The sequence below is a fragment of the Solea solea genome, chromosome 6 (assembly GCF_958295425.1).
Source record: "Solea solea chromosome 6, fSolSol10.1, whole genome shotgun sequence".
Taxonomy (NCBI): domain Eukaryota; kingdom Metazoa; phylum Chordata; class Actinopteri; order Pleuronectiformes; family Soleidae; genus Solea; species Solea solea.
Window position 1 is genome coordinate 13,114,374 of NC_081139.1, and position 24,481 is coordinate 13,138,854.

Below are 24,481 nucleotides of genomic sequence, written 5' to 3' on the forward strand. Positions count from 1 at the left end.
CCATATTACAACATTATAACACATGACTCGAGTCTTCACAACAAGTCTATTAAAAACTTGGTTGATCGGTTGTCTCTGAATGCTGTGAAAGGTTTAATGTTGACTGAGTTAAGGAATTAGTATTCTTCATTAACCGATTTAACTTTTAAATATTTTTGATAGCCTGGGGCTGAGGGTGCTGTTTTGATTGTGTTCGATTAGAACATGTAAGCTTTGATAAGATATTTTCTGTTTGGAAATAGACAAAATCACATACCGGACATTTATAGTATAGTGCACTTGTGGGCTAACTGCTGTGGTAACATCTACCAGAGACAACACCTCAGAAGAGGGTCTGGTTCACATTTATCTGTCCATGCGCTGCATAATTAGACCTTTCCTGTTCCCCACCCTACTGAGGCTCTGGTCCCGCCTCTTGTTCAAATCTCAGAGTGTGTCTTCATTATCAACTGCAGGGCAAGATACTTGTAGTTAAGCACAGATAAAAAAAAAAAAAAGAGGTTTGTGGGAAGACAGACAGACAGAGAGAGAAATAGAGAGAGAGAGAGAGAATCATAAGTAAAGGTAAGGGGACAGAGATTGTGGAAAAGAAGAGAAGAGAAAAGATCAGTGGTGGAAAAGGTAGATGAGATATGAGAGCAAAGTTGGGGATCAAAGAGGCATAGATATAAAAACGTGCTGCAAAAAAGAAAAGAGCGGTCAGGAGAGTGGCCAGCTTCGTCCTACGACCAAGAGAAAGGAAGAAACTAAGGATCCACAGGTAAGGCAAATGATAATTGTTTGTTGTTGTTTTAAGGCTCAAACACTTGGAGTGTGTGCAGATCTTTTTTTTATGGTCCTTCAAAAAAAAGAAAAGCTGAATTTAGGTAATTTAGGTAGTATTTTTTTGGTTTTTTTTAAAAGTCCCGACATACAGCACTTATATGTATAGCCTGCAGTGACGACAATTATGGATTCATCACTGTTGAGTTGATCTGTATCAGTTTTGGACCTTAATTGTCATTACCACACAAAAAATAATTATGATTTGCCATTTGTTGGAATGGAATGTTTTTAGCACGTTTAATTTCTGCGTCACTGCACTGCTGCGTGACCAAGTACTCAGAACTCAGTTGTATGAAACAATAATGCAATTGTTTTGCCATGTAATTGTGCAGCCCCCACTAATTATATTCATTTAGATTTCAACAAAATGTTGGTGTTCTAGAAATGTGTTCATCTAAATTAATTTTTGTACAATTGTACTCTTCTAAAACAATTGTAAAATAGTAAATGTGTTTGTATAGAAACTGTGAAACCAGTAAATGAAAGCAACGTTTCTTTTATGTTGCTCTGGATTATCAAATAGCAAAGAACAGAGTCCTGTTAATGAGAACGCTGCACAAAGTCCTCTGCCATCTTAGTCATGGAATAAAAAGTTAATTGAAATAATGCAAACATAAGATTTCTGTGCAGGCTTGGCTATAATTCAGTTTCCGACAATGTGCCGACACTATTTCAAAAAAATGTAAACTTTCTTTAAAACTCTCATAATAACTTATGCCAAAAAATGTAAGTACTTGTATTGGTTTACATCAGGCTGAGAAACAATAACATGAAAGACAAGATGTATGGAGCAGATGTGGACTTTCTTATTTTGCAGGATGGTGCAGGATATGTTGAGTGTAACTCTGTCATTTATGGAGAATAAATTGGCAACAACATTAGAGCAGCTGCAGTTGATATACCTGAAACAATAAATCCTCTGAAATAAATCATGATTTAATTATTTTTTTTAGTTTCTATGAGTTACATATCTAATTTTTGATAAAATTTAATGAAATTACTGTAATTTCTGCAAAAGCATTTGTAATTTAGGCACAGTCAAAGTAGTTTCCATCAATGTGATTTAAATACAATAATGACAATATAACATTTCACTAAAAATATGCAGCAATACATACAGAATAAAAAATCTTCATTTGATTTTGTATATCTTAAAAAAATGTCATTATATAAAGGGACATTTTGAGTTTTTCAAGGTCATGGCGTAATTATTGTCAGGTTGACGAGAATAATAATGTCTGAACATCTGCCGCTTAAAGACAGGATGGCAAAAGACCAGATGTTTCTCATAGGTTGTTTATGATATCACAGAAAATGAACAGACTCAAACTCAACTCCTGTTAAACTGGACCAATTCTTTCAAATAAATACAGTGATTAGGCAACGTGACGGTTTCGTAAACACTGTTATCACATTTGCAGCGAGAAGAGGTAGCAGTGCCAAAGATATTCTCAGTTCACAGCCAAAGAAAACCAGCTGAAAATGTGAAGTGTTTAAGAGTTTATATTTTTACAAAAGTCACTTTAGTGTTCCTCAGAGATGTGCCCTAAATAACCAAGCCAAAAAACATAGTAAGATTTAACACCAACACATTAGCCTTTTGTATTTGTTTTTTTAACTTAAATCTCCTCAACCTGAAGATATATATATATATATATATATACATGTATACATATGTATGTATATACATATATACAGTATATATATATATATATATATATATATACACACACACATATATATATATATATATGTGTATATATATATATGGGTGTGTGTTATTATAAATCAGATGACATCAGATACATTTCCGATTAAAGTGAAAAGGGTTAAAGTCATGGTCACAATGTTTTCATAACGCATGTTTAACACGCTTCACCAAATTGCTGTACATGCCGTGATTACGTCAGTAAAACAGCACAGACATAAAACAACAGCAGCAGACGATAAGAATACCGTTTTATATTGCACCGCTGACTATACACAACACAATAAAACACAGAAAACCCAGGAGTCTGAATGCTGCGGAGGAGTAGGATTTTAAAGGTGATGTAAAAGTCTAAACATTTACTGTGCCAGGACAGACTATTCCAAAGCCGAGTGTGGTTTGAAACACATTCACTGCTTTTCCAGCAGCAGGAGGCAGATGTTTTCTCAAGACACTAGACACAAATTCTTATTCAGTCATCTTTAAGTGAATATGTTTGGAACTATCTATAAAAAATATAGATAATGACTATCAATGACAAAATCATTACTAGTTAAACTAGTCCTCATAAAGAAAAAGAAGTGTACCCGCACACACACACACACACACACGCAGGCTGTCGCAGCTTTTCACACTGAATTTACAAACTTAACAATCCATTATCCCTAACCTTAACCATAACAAATCTTGGCCTTGAACTTAACTAGTTCCTCAGAAATGAGGTCCTGCTTCATTGGGACCAGGTTTGGGTCTCCCTGAGGACTACTGGTCCTAACAAGGTCAGTGTTTATGACAGAAAGAAGGCAATAAATACAAGTATGTGAACACAAACTCTCTATCACAAGGTGAAGAGAGTATCGGCCGTGCTGTCAGGGCTTGTAATAAAACAAACCTGTGCGGCCAAGTGACTGCAAACAGTTAAGATCAAAACCCCAGTGCGTTTATTGTTATTGTTCATCTGTGGTGATGAAAGCTCTGATGTCAGTTCCCAAGACACAGGACATTTTGCGTGAAATTAAAACCATTAAAGTTCACAGAGATGTGGAGGATATGCGATAAAGAAATACTGTGACATGTGAACAGACTCGCACAAAAAGCCATGGGGTTAGTTAAGGGAGTATGTATGCTGTTCATTCTTACCTGCATGTGCAAGTGAGACTTCTTTTTTTACATAAAACCCCATGAAGTAAGCACATTTTCCAACATGGGGACTATTATATTAGTTGAAAGCAGTACAACTTATTTCAACATTCTGCTGCCAAGGTAAGTATTCACATACTCTCTTCATTTTAATCTAATACAAGTGCATTTAATCTAATCCGATAAGCACTGCTTAAACCCATCCGCAATCCCTATCCCTCTCCACACCAACTGGATTAATAATAATTCATTTTCAAATAACTAGATGACTTTATATAAATATTTCACAACACTGTTGGTTAGAGATGAAAATAAAAAAGGTCTCTCCTACAATGAATGTAATGGTTGATTCTGGTACACAGCATCGATCCATCAGTCATCCATCAATCATCCATTGTGGGGGGGCGATTGCTTTCACAGCTCCATCCATGAATGCATGTAACAGTAAAGTCAACACACTAAAGTCCATATCTATTTAACCAATACAAATAATCTGCAGTAAAAAGACATGGATTAGTGAGGATTAGCATGTGGCATGAATGAGGTTTTTTATTTTGTCATTTATTTGTCATACTCGGGTCAAGGAGTTGGTTCAAGCTGCTTCTGGCTTCCGCTGATAAAGTCTTTTATCTCCACACATGTATCAAACAGCAATGCTGGGGTGAAGGAAAGGTAGCACTGACCCTTGTCTTTGTTTCCCTTAATTTAACGCATTACAACTTTGGTCATCTCGTGTCAGTTGCTTTGTAACGATGGACGGGACAGAAGTACAACCGTATACAACTCTGTTTTTTTCCACATGCTTTTTTCATGTTTCTCAAGTGTTTTTAGATGCTGCATGTGAACGGCTCCTAAACCAGACACAAACACAGATAAAGACTAACCCAAGATGTGCTCTGGACACTGTCACGTTGTCAGAGAAAACATTTGCTCCAGCTTTGGTAGATATGCAGTGAATGCAGCAAAAGCTGATGGTCTTTGTCTTTGATTTTCTTTTCACTGACCTTACCTCGCATGCATGGTGTTATTATAATAACAATATTACAGCTACTTTCTTAGCTGTAGTACTTATTGTTATCATTTTGACAATTTAACAAAGCAGAATTGGTGCTAACGTGTAATTACACAGAAATCCAAGGATGTAGAAACATTATACCCTCAGTTTTTACATGCATATACTAATAAGTGATAATCAATGACGTGCAGAAGGATTTCCTAGACTGCAAGGGAAAGTTGTATCTTGAAATGATGGGTTAAAACAGACAACTTAGATCTGCGTGAAATACTAGAGTTGTCATCGTATGTATTGTCCTGAAAAAGCAATCATTTTGCAACACAATCATGGAAAAAGCTCACAAATGTGCATTGTGTGGGGAAACTGACAAACGTGGTCAAGTTTAAAAAAAATGTACTCAACCAAAGATTTCGGAAAAGCTTCATGTTGTTTAGAAAGATGTCAGAACATGCTGTAAATTGTAAGTTTCAGTCTACAAGGACACTGGACACCAGCATAGTTAAGGACATCATTAATCTTATCGGCATAGGTGGAGTTGAGCATTGTTTCAGTTAGTGCATGAGTTGTAATACTGTTAGTTGTGTCCACACACACACAAATAGAAACACATGCACAGGCCAGAGTATCTTGGAAATTCCTTTACTTGTTGGGCATTGAACCAAGCCTCTTTGGCACTGCATGTCCAACCCGTCCATGTGTCTCTGGTAACTCATATATTGTTACCTCGTGGTCTTAACCATCCTGCGTGCAGCTCTGCACCTGCTGAACACAACACACATTATATCAAGGCAGAAACCTTACAATATTTTAGAGAGAGGAGAACGGAAGCAAAACACTTCACACAATGAAATCTCATCTGCCTCCACTGGTTGGGGTGAAAGGAAGAATGGGGGCCAGGGGAGAGGTGAGGGACAAATGGCGGCAGAGAGAGAGAGAAAAGAAAAGACAGATGGTGAGAGAGATCTCCTCCCTGCACACAACTGTGCCAAAACAGCTGAAAACAAAGTGTGGTGATGTGTGTCCTTCAGTCGCTGGGCTTTGGGCGAGTGGTCCAGTAATTAACAGCTGTTTGCCTTGATCTCATTAGAGTGGAAAACATGCAAATTAGTCCCAAACATAAGTATAAAATAGCAAATTCCTAAAATGACACATACAAATTGTAAAAACATGGCAAACAATGGCAATAAAAGAAAGAGTAAACAAGGATAAAAACAACTAGTTCAAAACAAGATGTGGTATCTGTCTACAGGCATCTATAGTACTGGAGTGAGAGTTGAGTGCAGCAGTAACATCGTCAGGCAACCGTCATGAAAAGTCGAACCCAATGGCAACAAGAAATGGGAAACATCACGTTAGAAACATCAGGGACCAGTTATCTCTTTCAGCGAGAGACCACCTGGGATGTATTAATTGAATGGCAACACATTGGAACGATTCAAAAAGCAACAGACGTTGGACACCTCAGGCAGTGACTGACTCTGTACCTATTTCCGGAATTCCAGGAAGACAAATAGATGACATAAGGTGTGAGCGTGCAGACATGCAGGCGACTCACACAGTCCTGAACAAGACATTCTGTGTCAGGGATACACAAAAATTAGAAATACTGTCACAGAAAATATCACAAATTACTTACTAAAGGTAAATAACAGAATTTAAGGGGATTCTCACAAGGGAATTTTAGGGGCCCTTGCATCACTGGACCCTGTACAGTTGTCTTTTGCTGCTTTTACACTACATGGTCCGAGCATGACTCAACTCGCCTTGGCACAGTACGGCATATTTGTTTTGCTTTTCCATTAGCGATAGTACCTGGTACTTTTTTAAGTATTTGCTCTGGCGAGATTCCAAGTGAGCTGAGCTGATACTTTACGTGTAGTTGTCAGAGTGCCGTCACTGCAAGACGTCCACCACAAGAATCAAACCGAACAATGCCGAACTGTAGACCAATTGAATAGAAAAATCCTGAAAACGTGCGTTAATCTACAATAAGAAGCAAGGAAATGTCTACAATCTTAATATTTAAATTTAAATCTTAATTACAGAGGAGTCTGGTGCATTTAGCGACAGCACTGCTGACAGCCTGTGATCGCGAGCATCGAGCTGCATCACAAATCCCTGCCTTCAGTCACTGTGTCAGTCGAGTCTGTGCTCCGGTACTGAACGATTCTGTGAACAAATCTTTTTAATTAACTGATTGTAATGATTCAGTACACTGAAAACAACTGCTTAACAAGTCACATTTGTGTGTGGAAAAGTGCCATTTGCCTACAATAGGGCAACACTCCCGACAACGCTCAGGTTCACAAAAAATAATTGTCCGAATGAGAACTGGGTTGTCACACAACTTATTGGTATATTGTCGAATCAAAACAATTTACACTTTGATGCATGCTGAATCAGCTGCACTTCAACATTAAATTGTGGTTAATTGTGTAAATTAAGCCTTATAATGGTGAAACTGATAGCATGCAAGATAGAAGTTGAACAATGGTGACACTGTGAATGTTTTACTTGAAGTTTTGTAATGTGCAATATATTATATTCTTTAAAAAAATGCCTAAACAAAGATGTTGTTACTTTTGTTTCAGATAAAGATGCATGTCTTCTTGCTGCTTGGCTGCTTTGTCCTCACCACGACAGAGTACTTTCTTTGCTCTGCCCACATGAGCCCAGATGAGATACTCTCCAACAACAAGGTTGTTGTATCTAACGTGTCCAACGCTCTGTCTCAAAGCCTACAGATACACTCACCTCCTGTCGTTATTGTTGGTAAGTTTCTTTTCATTTTTGCCAAATGCTGCTGCTGTTATCACATTTGCTACACATGATCATATATGCTTATGATACGATATTTCTACATTTGTGCAGAGGTCTCTTCATTCTCTTTTGTTTGCTTTCAGAGTTGCCCAAAACAGCGAGGAAGAGCAGAAAAGGAAAGAAACAAAAAAAGGTGGGCACACAATAGGCGTTTGACAGCATGTAACAGTTAAATCAGAAGTTGAGGTTGGAGTAATTTACTATGTTAAGAAAAGATTAAAAAGTAAATAAACATGTTTGTTTGTGAGGTAAGCTTTCTCATGGTTTTGGCCATATTGACAATTGAGATAAAGTGCTTTCACGCAGTAGATTGAGGGCAACTTTGCCTGTTTCATACACTTATAAACTCCAAAGTATTCACTAGAGACACAACTGCTTCAGGGTTATTAAGTTTTTTATCGGTTATAAAATGTACTTTTCTTGTGTCAGGTGAAAAATCAAACACACCTGCAAAACAAAAAAGATAACTTAAACACTCTAGATAAAAATGTACTCAGTACTGAAGATGACAAAACAGAGGCAGGTGAGCTGTTCACTTGCTTTCTTTAAAGAAGAAAAATCTAAGCAGCAAAAACCAACTGAACTTATAAATAAGCAAAGTAAACTAAACGCAAATTGGATATAGAATAAAGCCAAAATGTTCATGACTTCATGAGAAGTGGGAACAGGTGTACAAATAGATGGGGCAGATAGGAGAATGGGAAGGACTGCGGGAAATAAAATGGAGCTCAGCTGCACTCGGAAAGTTTACTTTGAAGAAAAGCAGGTTATGTTGCATTTAATGAAAGTCTTAGTTCGCTTGCTATGGTATGGTATTGATACTATTTTCACTCTGTGTTTGTTTTGAATGTCCAGGCTGGGCGGCTTTTACATTTGCACCAGTCTGCTTTCGGTTAAACGAAGTTACATGTCATTTAGCAGGCGCTTTTATCCAGAGCGACTTATAAGGGAATTGAGTACAACCTGCCAGGGGTGGAGTTGAACTTACGACCATGAAGTCTTTGCACACAAGGTCTTAATCACAGGCGGTCTTAACCACTGAGCCACTCCACCCCAACACCTCAAGTGTTGAGCGTAAGTTAACATGTTGTCCAAGTTAAGACACTTTTGGTGGCTTCAGTCATGTGACAGCTCGTTTGTATCTAAAAGTTGTAATACCTTTTTTTTTACCACTATAATCACATGTATTGTTCTCTCTTCTTTTTTTTTCAGAAAAAATATGGTGCAAAGCACCCTCCTCCTCCTCCTCCTCCTCCTCCTACTGCTCCTGCCAACTGCAGTCCCTTGTGGGGAAGCTGCAAATCTCCGAGCAATGTATGCTGTGACAGCTGTGCCTTCTGCCAGTGTCGCCTCTTCAGAACTGTGTGTTTCTGTCGAATGGGCAACCCACACTGCTGAGCGGCCGTCTGCAGCCTGACCCGACAAAACTTCACGCTGGCTTCAAAATTGCTTCTTGGTTTGGTTCTCGATTTTTAATGCTGCCCTAAATCTACTGCATGAAAGCACTTTATCAAATAGGACTGCACCACAGTGAAGTGCCTTAAAGGGGACATATTACGCAAAATCAACTTTTTAACCATTTTAATACTTATATTTGGGACTCTGGAGGCCCTACCAGTCACCAAAGTGTGGAAAAAGAATACTCCGTCATGTTTTCGTGGTTCCCCTTAGTGTAAGTATAGGCGATAAAACACTCGATGTTGAATTCCCTGCGCTTATGACGTCATAATGCGCATGTCACCGCGAATGTTACCGCCCCACCAGTAAGTTTACTTCGAGAGCTCCACCTTAGCTCCACCTTGTCCCTGCGAGAGTGCAGGCGAGGGAGGAAGAGCGGTATTATGTCAACGCGGAGGGACAAGTGTGCTGTTGGTGGCTGCACAGTGGAGCACAGTGTTTTACACAAACTTCCACAGAGGATTTTATATATGAAGCTAATGTGCCGGATAAAGTCAGCAAACGTGTGTTCGTGTGTTCGCACTAGACTGCGGCCAGCGGTCGCCGTATTTAGTCAGGGGACGTATTTCACCGACGTACAAACACACACACGTTGTTAAGAAAAGGTCACATAGATCTCATAACTGACCATTCTGACACGTCCTAATTAAAAATATTTGTTCAGTACGTCCTCCATGACCGGAGCACAGACTCAGTCTGATACAATCACATATACAGCGGCCGCTCGCCACTGGCGATCAGCGGTGCTGCACTCTCTGTGCAGAGGTGCTGCACTCTCTGTGAAAATCAGCTGATCGCCACCGCTGATCGCCAGCGGCGAGCCGCCTAAACGGCCGCTGTATGCGACTGATCGCCAGCTCCGGTGCAGACCGGTGACTATGCTCCGGAGACCTCGCCACCGCGGCACCGCTGATCGCCACCGCGGCACCGCTGATCGCCACCGCGGCACCGCTGCGATCAGCGGTGGCGATCAGCGGTGCCGCGGTGACGAGGTCTCTGGAGCATAGTCACCGGTCTGATACAGTAACATACAGCGCCAGCTTATGCAGCTCGCCGCGCGCCGCTGGCGATCAGTGGTGCTGTTCCTAAGTGTTTTTAACTGATTAACAGTTCGGCACTGTTCGGCTCGATCCTTATGTAGGACGTCTCTTCCTGTGACGGCACTCTGGCTGTTTTCTGCGCACGCTGCCATGTTGATATTGTCGGAGAACTAGTGGAGGGAGGGGGAGACGAATAGAGCTGTAAAGCGCTGTAACGAGGACAAATCAGAAACCCCCTGGAAGAAGTGGGTGTGTGTTTGCCTGTGTCTCATTTGCATGTAAAGGGACCATGCACGAAAACCGAGCGTTCTGAAAGGGGCGGGCTTAGCAGGGTTATTGAACTGCTATGATGCTTCATCCTTATGGTATTTTGACCAAGGCATGTCACTGACATGTTCATTAGGACACCAGGGAACTATTTTAATGGGGGAAATAGGGTATAATATGTCCACTTTAAGAACACGGAGTTGGAACCAGAGGGTGTGTTATACTTCAGCATATAATTGGTTAAGATGCATGTGACCACGAGCCTGTGAGTGAAATGCAAGCAGAGAAGATCAGTTAAGACTGATGTACTGTTGATTTCAGTGGAAAGTCATTAATTACTTACCCCCATAATATTTACCACTTTTCTAAATGTATGGTCTTTTGTGAGTCTGATGTGTATAGAGCTGCAACTATCGATTATTGGCATAATCGATTAATCGAGAAAATAATCGACAGATTAATCGTTTGGTCCATATAATATCAGAAAACCTTAAATGTTGGTCGGTGTTCGTCAAACCTGGAAATGATGAGGTTCTCAAATGTCTTGTTTTGTCCACAAACCAAAATGATTGACTTTTAATGATTTCTTTGTTATCGCAAGCAGATACATGATGAATATACTCACATTTAAGAAGCTTAAACAAGATGTGTATATGACTTTGAAGATTCACTTGTATGAACACACTAATTTCAAATTTGAGGTCTGAATTATTTCTTGATTTAATCTATATGGTTTGTTCTGAATTTTAATATACAGTAGCTGATGAAAGGACTTATAGTGCGACTTTGACTGACCAGTGCACACATATGCATTAAACCTGCACCAAGTCTTTACAGTGGATAAGCTGCTGCCTCCATCTGTTTCAACCTGCCTTTGTTCTCTTAAGTCTTTTAACTGGAGCTACCATGTCATTGTGTTGTCAGACTCCAGATTCACCTTTCATTAGTGCCTAAAATAAAACACTGAAGTCGCCTTTTGGTTTTCGCAAGAGGGCATTACTCAAAAGAATTTAAATTAGCCTGTCAGAGAAGCCTCGGAGTGTCAAGCAACAAAGTAAGAGTAATGTTTGCTCTACATTGTCATCTTATTTTTTTTTTTATCAGATCTTTATTATTTTACAAAGCTGCTTTGACTTGTTTTGGTCTGAAATGCTAAGTCTTCAGAGCCGTAGCTTTGACAACACAATTCGGAGCCATTCATCTTCATGACTTCAGTGCTGCAGGGCAACCCAGTCGTTATCTTAAAGATGTCTTTAAAGTGGGAATAAAATAGTGCAAATATTTTTGGCTGGATGAAGTGTTTACGTTGCAGAAAACATGCTGGAGAAATAATGCCCATATTTTTTATTTAACAATTCAAAAGCAACTGACAGGATGAAAAGATAAAAACTGGATCAGAGGATCCAAAGTCACCCTGGGCATTCAAGATTTGTCATAAAACGAAATCTGGCTTTTGCATGCACATTTTGAACTATGCCTCTGTATGTATGCAATATGTGCAACAGCTCCCTTCAGTGTTTACAGCAGATACAATGCAGACTCAGGTGTTCTTCTCAGTCTGGCTTTAATAAAACCAGCACCTCAACCTAATGAAACACAACCATAAAACTGTACATTAAAGTGGATTTAAGCCTTGAGATTTGCACATTGACCAGCACCATAACATTGTAACCTGAACTTTACAAGCCTCACCTGCTCTGAATCACACCTGCGTCTGCTCATTTGTGCCATGGTTGAACATAATCATGTGAACATAATGGCCGCATGTTAGACCCCGAATTTAGTATTGAAACAATTTCTCAGGAAAAAGTTTACTAACATTATAATTGGGATCATTTTCCATTTCCTACACTTTCCTTCAAACTCATTAAGCCTCATGTCTGCGGAGCTCATGTGGCAGCCAGGTGCAGGCTCGGTAACTGACAAGTGACTACAATGAGTCTTAAGGTGTTTAACAATCCAATGAGAGGTGAAATGCCTAAGATGCCCCAAGCAGGCAGTTAGATGTGAATAGTTGTTGCTACCATTTGAAAATGGAAAAGAATCAACAGTATTTCCCCGTCCAAAGTGAGCACTGTCCTTGTCTTCTTTTTTCCATAGTTTGAAGGCTCCCTGCCCTAAGCTCCTCCCACCAAACAAGCATGGACAGGTGCAAACACTACATATGTGACAGATGACGAGATACATATGTCTGTTCTGTTCTGTCCTTTGTAACATGTATGCTACTGCACAAGTGAATTTCCCCGTTGTGGGATTAATAAAGTACAATCTAATCTAATCTAGTACAGTAGGGAAATGTGTGCCAGATGAGATAATCCCTCAGCCTATTTCAACAAGAAAGTTTACTGTCATTTTACCTTAGGGGACATAGAAGTTGTGATTCCACTGCTGCGTTCATCTCTTATGAGAAACATGTGAGGCAACTGAGATTGAATACTTTCTTGAAGCATTTGCTGCATGGGCTTAACGGCCTGGTGCCACGATCTGGGCAGTTTAATTAAAAAGATAAAATGTTGAGATATACTGCACCGTTTCACTTGATATTTCACTTGCTATTCATGTCTCAAATGCTCTCCGAGTGTACATGTGTCTGTTTCCTTTTACTGCTCATTTATGTATTGAGAAGGTACAGAAGAAAGTTTATGCGCTGAGCTGATTTTCATCCTAGGTAAACATCACAAGCATTTTATATTTCTCACACTCACTTGGTTTGAGTAAAGTGTTCCAGATTATCCAGTAGCTAAGTCTAATACAAAACATCTTTTCTCTTACTGAGATTAATGTACTTTGTACACGGCCCCTGGTACAAATAAATGATAAATAATAGAAAATACTCATTATTAACTTTTAGTTAAAATTGGTTGATTTATATTCAGACACATTGAATGATAAATGTGCAAAGTGATCACTTAGACTTTAAACTGCTTCTTAACTTGTTGCACAATGTGATCAAACAGTCACCGACCAACTGGTGTGAACATCCACACGACCGTTGTTACTTCTTCTGTTAAACCCACAGCTGATATTAATATACAGTCTTGTATAAAGTACCTTAAAGGGATACTTGAGTAAAAGTACAAGTGTCTTAGCAGAAAATGACTTTGGTAGAAGTTGTCACTTTTTATAATATTACTTCAGTAAAAGTCTTAAAGTATATGACATTAACTTAAGTATCTGGCTCTGCTAGTGTGACATGTGTCCTTGAGCAAGACACTAAACCCCATGTTGCAGTGTGTGAATGGCGGAATGGCAAAACTATAGTGTAAAGCAGCTCATCAAGACGAGAAGAGCTTTATAAATACAGACCATTACCAACTCTTCTTCTGATTTTATTTGGTAGTAACGAGTAACAAAGTTAAAAAGTTAGGTAAAAGTTGCTAGAAATGTAAATAAAGTAAAAACAAACTACAGATACAGAATTGTGTACTTAAGTACAGTTACAAAGTATTTGTACTTTGTTACATAACAACACTGGGTATAGGTATAGCTAGGGAAGTATGTCAGTAGGCATAGCTAGCAAGCTTGGTAGGTAGGTTAAGTAATTAGGAAATCCCAGTATCCAGTTGCTCACACATCAATAAGTCAATGGGTTAAAAGAACAGGTAAAGAGACACTGGTGAGGCAAAGGATCACTGAAGGTGGGGGTCGTGTCCAAATAAATAACAGAATAAAAAGTTCAGGGACACATGCATGGAATCTTCGACTGTGACTGGAACTGCAGGCATGTACATGTGACTGAGACGCTTACGCAGGTCTCTGCAGACACTAAATGGAGAAAATTGTGGCAAAACCTTCAAAGGCGCTTCAATATCCTTGGCAGTGTTCATGTCACACTGCATTTTCAGAGAAAAATGCTTTGATCTTATGTTTACTTCAGCTGCTGTTTGTCCGATGGTGTAAGGAGAATTTTAAGGAGTTGACTGGATTGTGTTCAGTGGAGATTTTTGGAGCGAGCGGCTTTCGTCTCTCAGCTGTGCTGTCTCTACTGTGTCGCTTTGGGTGTATTTGACTTTTATCAGTGGTGACGCTGACCTGGCAGGAGTCATGTGTTCACTCTGCTGTTCCCAAACATTTGTCTCCATTATGTCACATGCTGCTGTTTGATCTCTGCTGTGAGTTTCCTCTACTAGGCAGCTGCTCTTTTGCATGTATTTAAGTCACGGGTGTGATTTGTTGGATGTTGTGTTCCTGTAGCTTTTCTGTGGCGTCGTCTCTCTGTCTTTTTTTAAAGCTCTAAGATGTCGTCACTCATTTTGTCGTGATTACCTACCTCCACATCGTCAAGGCCTGTATGGAAAAAACGTGCTCCTCAAACACCAGGCTTTCCTCAGCCTTTTCTCTTAGAGTTGAGAAAGAACATCACCATTTCTGCTCCACTTATCACTGATTGGTTGAAGATAATCAAATCCCATGACTGATATCAGAAGTCAACTGGAACAACAAGTCGTGGGTTTTTTTGTTGCAAGTGTAGCCTATTAGCACACTTACCAAGCCATGCTTAGATATGTTCAGTACATGCATAATTTACACTGTTGGAGAACTGTGGAGGTTATGCAATCATAAAGTAAAGTCCATATAAGGTGTTAATCTCTTCTGGTGTTGTCACCCCACAGGAAAAATGTGTCACTAACCATCTCAAGGATTGGGCAGGTTTCACATGCACAAATAGTCTTTAATAGGAAATGGTCAAAGCAAATCTGTTTTTCGTTGCTTTTATATTGTGTTGATTTTTATATATGTATATATACAGTGTGTGTATATATATAGCTATATAGCTGTCTATACAGTAAAAACTCCAATGGCACACAAAAGCAGGTTGCAAATGATGACTAAAGCATGTTTGAAACTGATCTTTTCATAGCAGAAAACAAACAACAGGAGTCTCATAAATTGCACAGACGTCCCTCAGTAAAAATCCAATAAATATTTTAATTCAATGCCTACAGCTTTACTTTTATTTGTTAGATTTGTTAGACTGTTTTTGGGGATAATTGGGGAGAGTCTTCCTAAATGATACGCTCACTTTGCCATTTTGTGGAGGCTCTGCAGTCACAAACATAGCTGTTTTCACTTATTCTGATTAGACCTAAACTGGCACATGTGTTTGTTTCACTGTATAAACTGTAAAGTGCACGCCAAACTTGTAAATGAAGATTGAATGTATGTTGCCTACGTCAGCATTTAACTGCTGGAATGCAGCTGCTCCACAGAACATGGACACTCACAGGGTGGCCTGGTCAACTTGTTTTGTCGAACCCATTAAGTTTAAGTCTGACATCTCCCATGGATACAGTTTAATATCCAGAACAGGGACTGTGGCTTTTCCCAATCATTGACATTGTTGGAGTATTTGGTCAGCTTCATTTAAAGGCCAGTATTGTATGTACAGTGGCCTGAAAATGCGAACCGTTGTTACAAAATGTCAAACACTTTTATAAAGCTTGAAACGAATGAACATTTTTGAAAACACATTTACAACACATGGAACACTTTTACAAATGAATCAAAGTCACAGTCCTTACGGAAAGGGAGCGTTGCAAGTGACCCTGAAGTGATAAAACGAGCGGTCAATTCTTTTTAACAGTGTTTCATGTTTTGTAAATTTGTTTTCAGTTATGTGAATTTGTTTCAAGCTTTGTAAAAGTGTATCCCGTTTTGTAATTATGGTTTGTGCTTCCAGGCCACCATAGTTTGTTCTAATGTCACGCAGTAAAACTTAATTGAAAAATCTTTCTCAAGTCGCACATTTGGTCAGCTTACCTTATCTTGATACCAGGGAAGTATGCTTACACAAGGCATGAACGGCAGGCTGCCAGTTTTATTTGAAAGCAGGGTTCTGTCTGGACTGGAATCATGATGCTGAGGAGCAGCTTGGGGACATTGAAGTGCAGGGTTAATAGGTTGGAGAGAGCTCTTTGAATTTCAGGATTCTAATAACTCTGGCCAAGCATTTGACTAAACAACCATTTATAGCCTCTAGCATCCTGTTCCAAGTATCTGGGCAATGAAACCTGTATTTACAAGGTGTTTGTATTCAGAGGGCTTTTGGAAAAAGTGAAAAATACGCTGCATGACAAAAACGATCAAGCAATGCTGATGCTGTGTTATGGCCTGTGAAGTGAATTCAATTACATGAGTCAACAGTAGACATTCTAGGGTGCCACCAGCTCAAGCCCATTGAAACACAGTCATTTACAGTCATGCACATGCGACTCAGCTTTAGATGGAAAAAAAATGGAACCGCTGTCCCTACTCACACACGTCCAAGTCCTCAGTAGAATCTATTTCGTCTTCAATTCTATCTAATGGCCGATTGGGATCCTAATGAATAGTCACCGTCACATCATTATTAACACGTCACAGTGCTGCTGTTACCATGGTTACCCTTAAAAGAGCGAGTGATGTGCCTACTACTTTACTAAAGGCCTGTACATACTCCGCAAGAACAGAGAAATTTGTTCTCAAGAATGATGTCATTCTTTTTTTCCCTAGCCCTGTTTTTGGAGTTCATCTGGAAACTTCCCAGGAGTTCTGCACTTGAATTTCTAGTGAAGTATGAAATATCCTGAAAAAAAATTAGCTCCTGACCAGAGCTAATTTTGTTCTTGTTCTCGCCACCTCAAGAAAACAACCTAAATTGCTCTGTTCTTGTGGAGTATGTACAGGCCTTTATAGGCCTTAAATATATTTAAAAATTGGAATGATGTGGCTTGATATAACGTGCTTCTTCAGGCTTGTTTTAATGTTGCTTAGGTCTGGTCAGGTCTGGTTGGTTTTCACCGACAGCTCATTATTCTTCCCTCTCTGGCTGACATCCCACCAGACCTACGGTGCATCTGCAGTCAAAATGGCATTCATCTTGGCTGTTGCACATCCACCCAAAAACACAGACATAGCCCAATGTCTGTTTACTGCACACACATAGAAAATCAATGTAAATGAAAATGAAAGGCACGTCTAGGCATCCAATTTCTCGATCTAAGTCCAATTTTAGTCCGACTAATAGCAGGTCTTAGTCAGACTAACATACCTGGATAATGCGATTAATAGTCAGATTACTCCTACATGTACTGCATCTATATGCTTAGTCAGATTGGAGTCAGACTTGATGTTCTGCTCATGCACCAACATTTCCTCCCCGGTCTTTGACCCGGACGTAGAAATAGCCGACATATAAACTGCAGTACTGTTGTCAGAAAAGAACAGATGGTGTCAGTGATAGCTGATGAAGAGATGAGATGTATGCTTTAGAAACACAGCACGATGTATCTCACCATCCATCTGGCTGACCGGGGTTACACCTACAGAGGTGAAGTCAGAAGTACACAGCCAATAAATGTTCTCCTCCGCATTACTCGGCAAGTTGTCCGATTGCCTGTCTTAGTCGGACTATGGCCTTAGCCTGATTAAACTGTGCATGTGAACGTACTGAGTGCTCCTTTATTCAGTGATACCTACGTTATACCTATCGCACACATTTAAAATGCTGTCAAAAACTGTCTGACATTACATTTATCATGCAAGTTGCAATCACATATTTCTGTGAGGCTGCTCCAAGACACATTGCAATCCTTTTGTGGCCACTTGTCTCTGTTCATCATTCTGAATCGTTTCAAGCGATTGTTAAGGTTTTTATGAAGTGTGGTTGTACGTTACACTAACACACTTGGAACCAGCTTAAGGCAAGGAATTATCTTGCCATAACAACCCTTTATGACCCTTTTTGTAAACCTCTCTCTCTCTCTCTCTCTCTCTCTCTCTCTCTCTCTCTAAAGGCAAAAGAAAGTGACAAACATATTCTTAAGATATTGTAGATTTAAGGAGGAGTAGATTATATAAGTGGAGGTGGCTATCATTTCCTTGGGGTCATGTTTTCAGTGAGAGCAGGTGAAACCTGAACTATCCCTTTAACCTTTTTTGAAGCAGTGTCAGTAGAGGTATAGGGACGATATGGATGTGATGGATTAGATCTGAATCAGCAATAGCATTAACATACAATTGCGTTGTTATATGGAACCACTGAAGCCCCTCATTGTAATTCCTTCCATGAAGCTCAAGGACACAGCTGTGCAAAGGCAATTTATCCAAGCCTACGACTGATGCTGTAAATGACTTTGAAGCTTTGAGAAATCTCCTTGCAGGATATTACCCCTCAAACCTTTTTTTATAAGGTCTCCTGTAAAATAGAGAGAAAAAGTTTGACTCTCCAGCATCGCATATTTCTTTATACGACAACCTTTTTTTTTCTTTTCTGTCAAACCTCATTAGTTTCCTTCAGAGTAAAACACCACAGACCAACAAGCGTATAAGTAAAACCATAGGATCCAGCTTATATAAAGACTTACCTTTGAAAGCTATTCCCTAAAACAAGACACAGTGAACACATTAATGAATGAACGTTTTACTTAAAATATCTTAAACAAAAGTGATATGGTTTCTTTAAAGTTATTTTCTAAGAACAAATATTAACTGCTAATTCCTTTATTTTCTTCTTACAGTGGCACTAACTCTTTTTTATGTTTTCATTACCTCATATTGACATATTGCAGTCATGTGGGAGGAAGTGGCAAACCTTGTCTCCTAAAAATCATGTTCACACACACACACACAATGGAACTGGTTTCTCAGTTACATTTTGTAAGGAACATATTAAGTTTATTTATGGATAACCCCTTGAGATGAACTCATATTATCCGAGACAAAACTATACTACTTATTCACAGACATTCATGTAAAAGTGTTTTAACTGCTTGTGGAATGTAAAGTGTAAATTAGTAAAGAGGGTGAAAGCTATTTCCTGGTTCCATGTGTTTAGGTTTAAGCTTAGTGGTTAAGCGTATAAAACAACAGCGTTAAAACATACAATAAGGGGACATCGGTGGAAATGACTGCAGCGGTAATGTGATGCTAATGCTTAGAATTGCCCTTCAGTGAGTGTATTATCTTTTTTTTTTCTGAATCTGGTGAGACAGATTTACTTCAATACATGACATTTAATGAAACCTCTGCTGCTCACATGCCACCAGCGTTTCATCCAAACAACATACATCACTATTGTAATGTGTTAAAATCAAACATAGTGATAGAGAAGAAAATAAGCTCCTTACAAAATGTCAATCCAAAAAAAGTCAAGAATGCAGTTTAGTAGTTTGTGGGACAGGTTTGGAATAAGACAGACAAACAGACAGACAGACGACTTTATTACGTGCTGTAGTGAAATTGTGTGCTGAATTAAAAGCCTGTGAAGTGTTCACGGGTTGTTTATTTAAATATTGTGGATAGAATATGTTAAATAAACGAATCCATGTGTTGCTTTTGAGCAACCCCAAGAAGCCCTGTGCCACGTTTCTCAGTGAGTAATTGGTTGTGTTGTTACTGAGCAGCAGAGGTGTGAAAGTGCTGGAATTACTCAGAAGGGGGCGTCCCAAGGTCGTCACAACGACGCGGTTTACATCGCATTCCAATGACACTTCAGAAATCATGTAAGTAAAGTCCTGGGGCTCGGGCCTCTGACACAAAAGAACAGTGCTGTCAATGTGTCAGCAAGCGCTGCATTGATGTCACAAACGCCATTCAGTAATGGAGGAGACTCTCCATGTGCCTGTTTACACTTTTGAGAAGCGTGAGCTTGCATTTTCACATATTCTTCTCCTGTAGAGGAGCAGCTGTTGCCTTCACAAACTATTTGACTAAAGGAATTAATATCATCTACCAAAATGAGAGGAGCATTTGGAGAAAATGCCTCATCGCCCACAATGGTCCTTGTGGTTCTATTGCAATAGTTTGCTGGCCATTGTCTTTGTTTTCCTCAGCTTTTTCTTCTGGGCTTCTAGCCAGTTCTCCAAACCAGCAGAAGTGGCAAAACTCTTAATACCAAAGGTAAAAACACAATAAAACACACAAAAAAAATTGGATTGTACCTTAAAAGGCAAAAGTTTCTTTCTTCGTTTTTAGATGTATTAAAGACAAACTTTGTCTTTTGACAGCATTCTTAAAAAAAAATAAATGATGAAGAACCGACCCATGCTCTTCCTATTCTATACTTGTATATATTGTATACAGTATGTAAATGATGAAGTACTTGTGCAGGAGACACCTAAACTTTGAAATGTTTTGTTTACAAAACTCTCTCACTTGAAGCTTCATTGTAACTTCTTCTCACCCCTCTTCTCCTGTCTCTCTCTCTGTCTCTCTCTCTGTCTCTCTCTCTGTCTCTCTCTCTCTCACACACACAGAGCTTTTACTTCTGCCAGACATCAGATTTGTTTCTACGGTATTTGACGAGTTACGTGTTGTATATAATCATGTGTCATGATGTGCTTTGCATTCTTTTGGCGGAGCATGCACTTTCAATATCAAACGTCATATCATATTCTTGAGGAGCCAAAATGGTCTTTGTGATTTACATACAGCTGTGAATTCCTCCCGAATGTTTATTTTTCAAAGTAGAATGGACTTCTCAAACCTTTCATGGGCACGTCTTGGGGTTTTCTGTATTGAGCCGTTTGGCTTTGCTCACACTGTGTGCTTCTTCTGCCTCGCCTGCTCAGTCGTGACACAGAAACAAAGATATTCTACACCGTGAAAACCCAGCTGATTGACTTTGATAGCCAACAGCTTAGTTAGTACTGCGGTTTCTTGTTTAGTTTAAAAGAAGAACTTGTCTTGTGTGTAATAATAATAATGCCATACATCCATAGATTTGCCACCAGAGGGCGCATTATAAATCGATGAGATGAGCGCCGTACTCCAGCTGGGTCCTCCTGGTCGGCCAGTAATGGGATCGGTGAGACGGGCATTCATTATTATAAGAATTAGTTTTCTTTGTAATTTGTTGGTAAAGTATTTTGTTTTAGGCCATTGCCTGATCAGTTTAAGGGGTTATTGCTTTGTGGCCGTTAATAATTTTTGTTTACTTATTTGTTGGTTAGCAACCACTTTATTTGGGTTTATTTGTATTATTTAGACTGTTGCTAACCATTATTGTGTTGGTGTTTATTGTGTTTTGGTCGATCTTGTGTTTAAACCCCACTAATTGTCTTTTTCGTTCCTGTTCCTTTTAGTTGCTGAGAGCCGTGGTCCTGGTGTCCCGGGTGGTGGTTTCCCTTCTTTCATGTGTGTGCCGTGCACCCCCTTATCCTTTTGATTTCCTGCACGTGTGATTGGTGATTTATGTTGGTTTTTTAGACCTTTTGCACCCATTTCAACTCAGGTTCCTCTCACTGGTGAGCCTCAGCACTGATTAGGTCCTGTAATAATATGTGTACTTTTTACAACACATTGCAAATTATATTGTATTGATTTTTTTTTTGTGATAAAACTGGAACCACACTCATGTCTCTCTTAAATTATAAGTAAAAATTTAACCTGTGTGCTTAGTAATAACTTCCTGGGGTGAAACTCGCGTTGAAACTCGCGTTGTCACCTCCTTTAGCTCCTAGCTCCTCTTGCCACAAATCCTTAATTTCTAAATCATATTTTAAATTTCTGAAAGTGCTACTTTGCCCTCAATCGAAAACAAATGCCATACTCCATACACTTTAAAAGGTTTTCTTCGTGTAGCTTAAGAATTAGAGGTTCATGCCAGATTTTAACTTCTTCATGTGATCACACTGTTTTAAGTCGGTGTTAAAGTGACGCCACTGAATTAAACTATTTAGATGCTTTCTTTTAAAGTGAAGTAAACATACAGTGATGCATTCAGTAGTAGTCACATAGTTGTGGTGTCTGTGTGCTGAGTCACATCTGTGGTTAAGAAATGACCTTCCTCATTATTACCAACTTATTTTTCAAAACAGCCACAGGAGAGGTCAGAGTCCTGACCTGGATTCCTCTGTGGTTTCCTTTTTTGTTTTCACAGACTGAAGAAAAATTCAACCAAAGGGATCCAAGAGGCACCAATATTGACTTTTTATTATGTGAACCCACATAAACATAGTTATATAGTGAAACTGTAAAAGTCAAAGGTTTTATGGGCAGGTCTACTGGAAGCCTGCATTATGCCCAGAGGTCAACTACTGTGTACTGGTCTTAACAGGCAAAGGTAATTTTTACCGATCACTTACACGCAGAGATGCGAGACGCTAGTTGTAAAAACCTTGAGGTCAGAGGTTTTCTTTTGCACCTCTAGCTTTGGACAGTTTTAGTCACAAAAAGGAAATTAAGGAAAATTAAGACTGCAGTTGGATGACCTTGGGAGTTTTATTGTCTGTGTTGACTTGATATGAATGCGTATTTTTAATATATATATATATACATATATATATATATATATATATATATATATATATATATATATATATATATATATATATAATTAATTTTAGATGAATTATTAATCTTTGATCCACAGATCCTTCGTGTCTATCTTCTGACCTCTGCAGCTGCTGCACACCGTGTCCCTGTAATTTATAAATTCTTCTGAAAGTAGACGAGGTTTTGATGTTTAAGTGACAATTCGAGTAACACCTTTGACCACACGGGCGGGATGTTTTTCTCCACTGGAGTATTCACGGTAGATGTCAACATGGTCTACAAAAAAAAAAACATCTTTCTACTGTGAACGTCTTTTCACCTTTCACTCTTGCCCTTCCAGTGACAACAACGCTGTCATTAGCTGTTCCACTCCTGAGTTGAATGTTTGTCACAAAACCAGATTGCGTCCATTTGTTTCCCTCCAGGCTCTTGCAAACGTTCAGTGACTCTCTGGAGTAAGATGAAGGGAAGTTAATCAGGAAGTTGAAGATGTCAGTATACTGCAGGTCCGGAATAACGTCCTCTCCCACTGTTTCCAGACTCGTAAAAAGCACGCCGAGGGCATTATAAAGATCAGATAAATTCACTCTGTCAAGTTTTGTGATATATTGGTAGATCTCTGTGGATTTACACTCTCACATAAAAAAAACTTTCATTCACTGGCATCTTTTTATTGATGTAACACAGCATATTAATCATAATATTGATTAGAATATGAATGAATTACATTTGGGTTATAATATTAACACTCACAATTATTGCTAATGCTCATTCAACAACCATCGCACTTTGTGCTTTATGATGTGCCGTGTTCACGGACCTGGATAAGGGACAGAAAACGAGGTCAATAACCACTGTTTCACAGCAAAGACAAAAGTAAACAATAATTGCAATGAATATAAGAGGCAGCTCACTAGAAGTGATGACCCAGCATTCAGGAGCAAATTTTTTTGTCACTACAGTAAATTAAAAATGGTAAATTATTTGGTCATTAAAATGCTTGGAGGCCCCAGAGGGGCAGGCTAACTGCTGACTGCAATACAGCGACTTACTGTAATTCACTTTTAACCTGTCATTAGGTTGTTTGAAGAGCAGCTCAGTCGGACTTCAAGTTTCAAGTTACAGACTTGACCTGAACTGTGTGCATTTGTTCACTGTGACTAACTTCAAAGCTGGCCAACTTGGGGAATTGTCTGACAGTTGCTCATATATTTCACCTGGGCCTTCCTCTCTCAGCCAACTGCTACCACCGTCTTCGTGCTTCTGCCCACAGATTGATGCCATGCGTGCAATATGTCCAACACTTAATGACTTCCACACCTCACAGCTTACTTGTGCTGCCTCTAGTTTTCAAGCTTGCGTGTGTAACTTGCAGTGTTGTAATGCAAGAAAAAGTAAAAAAACACTTTGTTACTGTACATAGGTACAAAATTCACGTGTCTGTACTTACCTATGTTATTTATATTTCTAGCAACTTTTTCTTTTACTCCACTACATTTCCCATAACTGGCTTTGTTACTCGTTTCTGCCAAATAAAATCAGTCAGAGAGGAGTTGGTAATGGTCTGTATTTATATAGTGCTTTTCTAGTCTTGATGAACTGACACTTGGCCAGAAATTTAACCCACAACCTTCCAGTTGAAAGACAACTCGCCCTACCACTGAGCTACCGTGGCTCAATCCAAACTCCTCACTTTTTAATACTTTTACATTTGCTTCATAACTCAAGTACATTTTATATCAGAACATTACTTTAGATACTTAAGTACAGTACATGTCTTATACTTTAACACTTTTACTTAAGTAATATTATAAAAAGGGACTTCAACTTCTACCAAAGTCATTTTCTGCTAAGATACTTGTACTCAAGTATCCCTTTTAGGTACAAAACATTTTTTTACATTATTTGTTAAAATCCTCATCACGTCCTGAGAGCCAAAGCTGTATGTAGCCC

At 39.1% G+C, this 24,481-nt stretch overlaps 1 protein-coding gene and 1 long non-coding RNA gene across 2 annotated transcripts; both read left to right on the plus strand.

Annotated features, from left to right (window-relative positions):
* The first annotated feature begins 19 nt into the window (after positions 1 to 19).
* LOC131461339 (agouti-signaling protein-like) lies at positions 20 to 9,043 on the plus strand. The gene is made up of 4 exons (XM_058632516.1): positions 20 to 760; positions 7,280 to 7,460; positions 7,592 to 7,641; positions 8,721 to 9,043. Exons 1-4 carry the CDS (start codon positions 626 to 628, stop codon positions 8,904 to 8,906), a joined length of 552 nt encoding a protein of 183 aa, XP_058488499.1. The 5' UTR covers positions 20 to 625; the 3' UTR covers positions 8,907 to 9,043.
* An 11,446-nt stretch (positions 9,044 to 20,489) lies between these two features.
* Positions 20,490 to 24,133, plus strand: LOC131461340 (uncharacterized). Its single transcript, XR_009240467.1, has 3 exons — positions 20,490 to 21,059; positions 21,337 to 22,239; positions 22,989 to 24,133. It is a non-coding gene; the product is annotated as an uncharacterized LOC131461340 (long non-coding RNA).
* Positions 24,134 to 24,481: the final 348 nt, after the last annotated feature.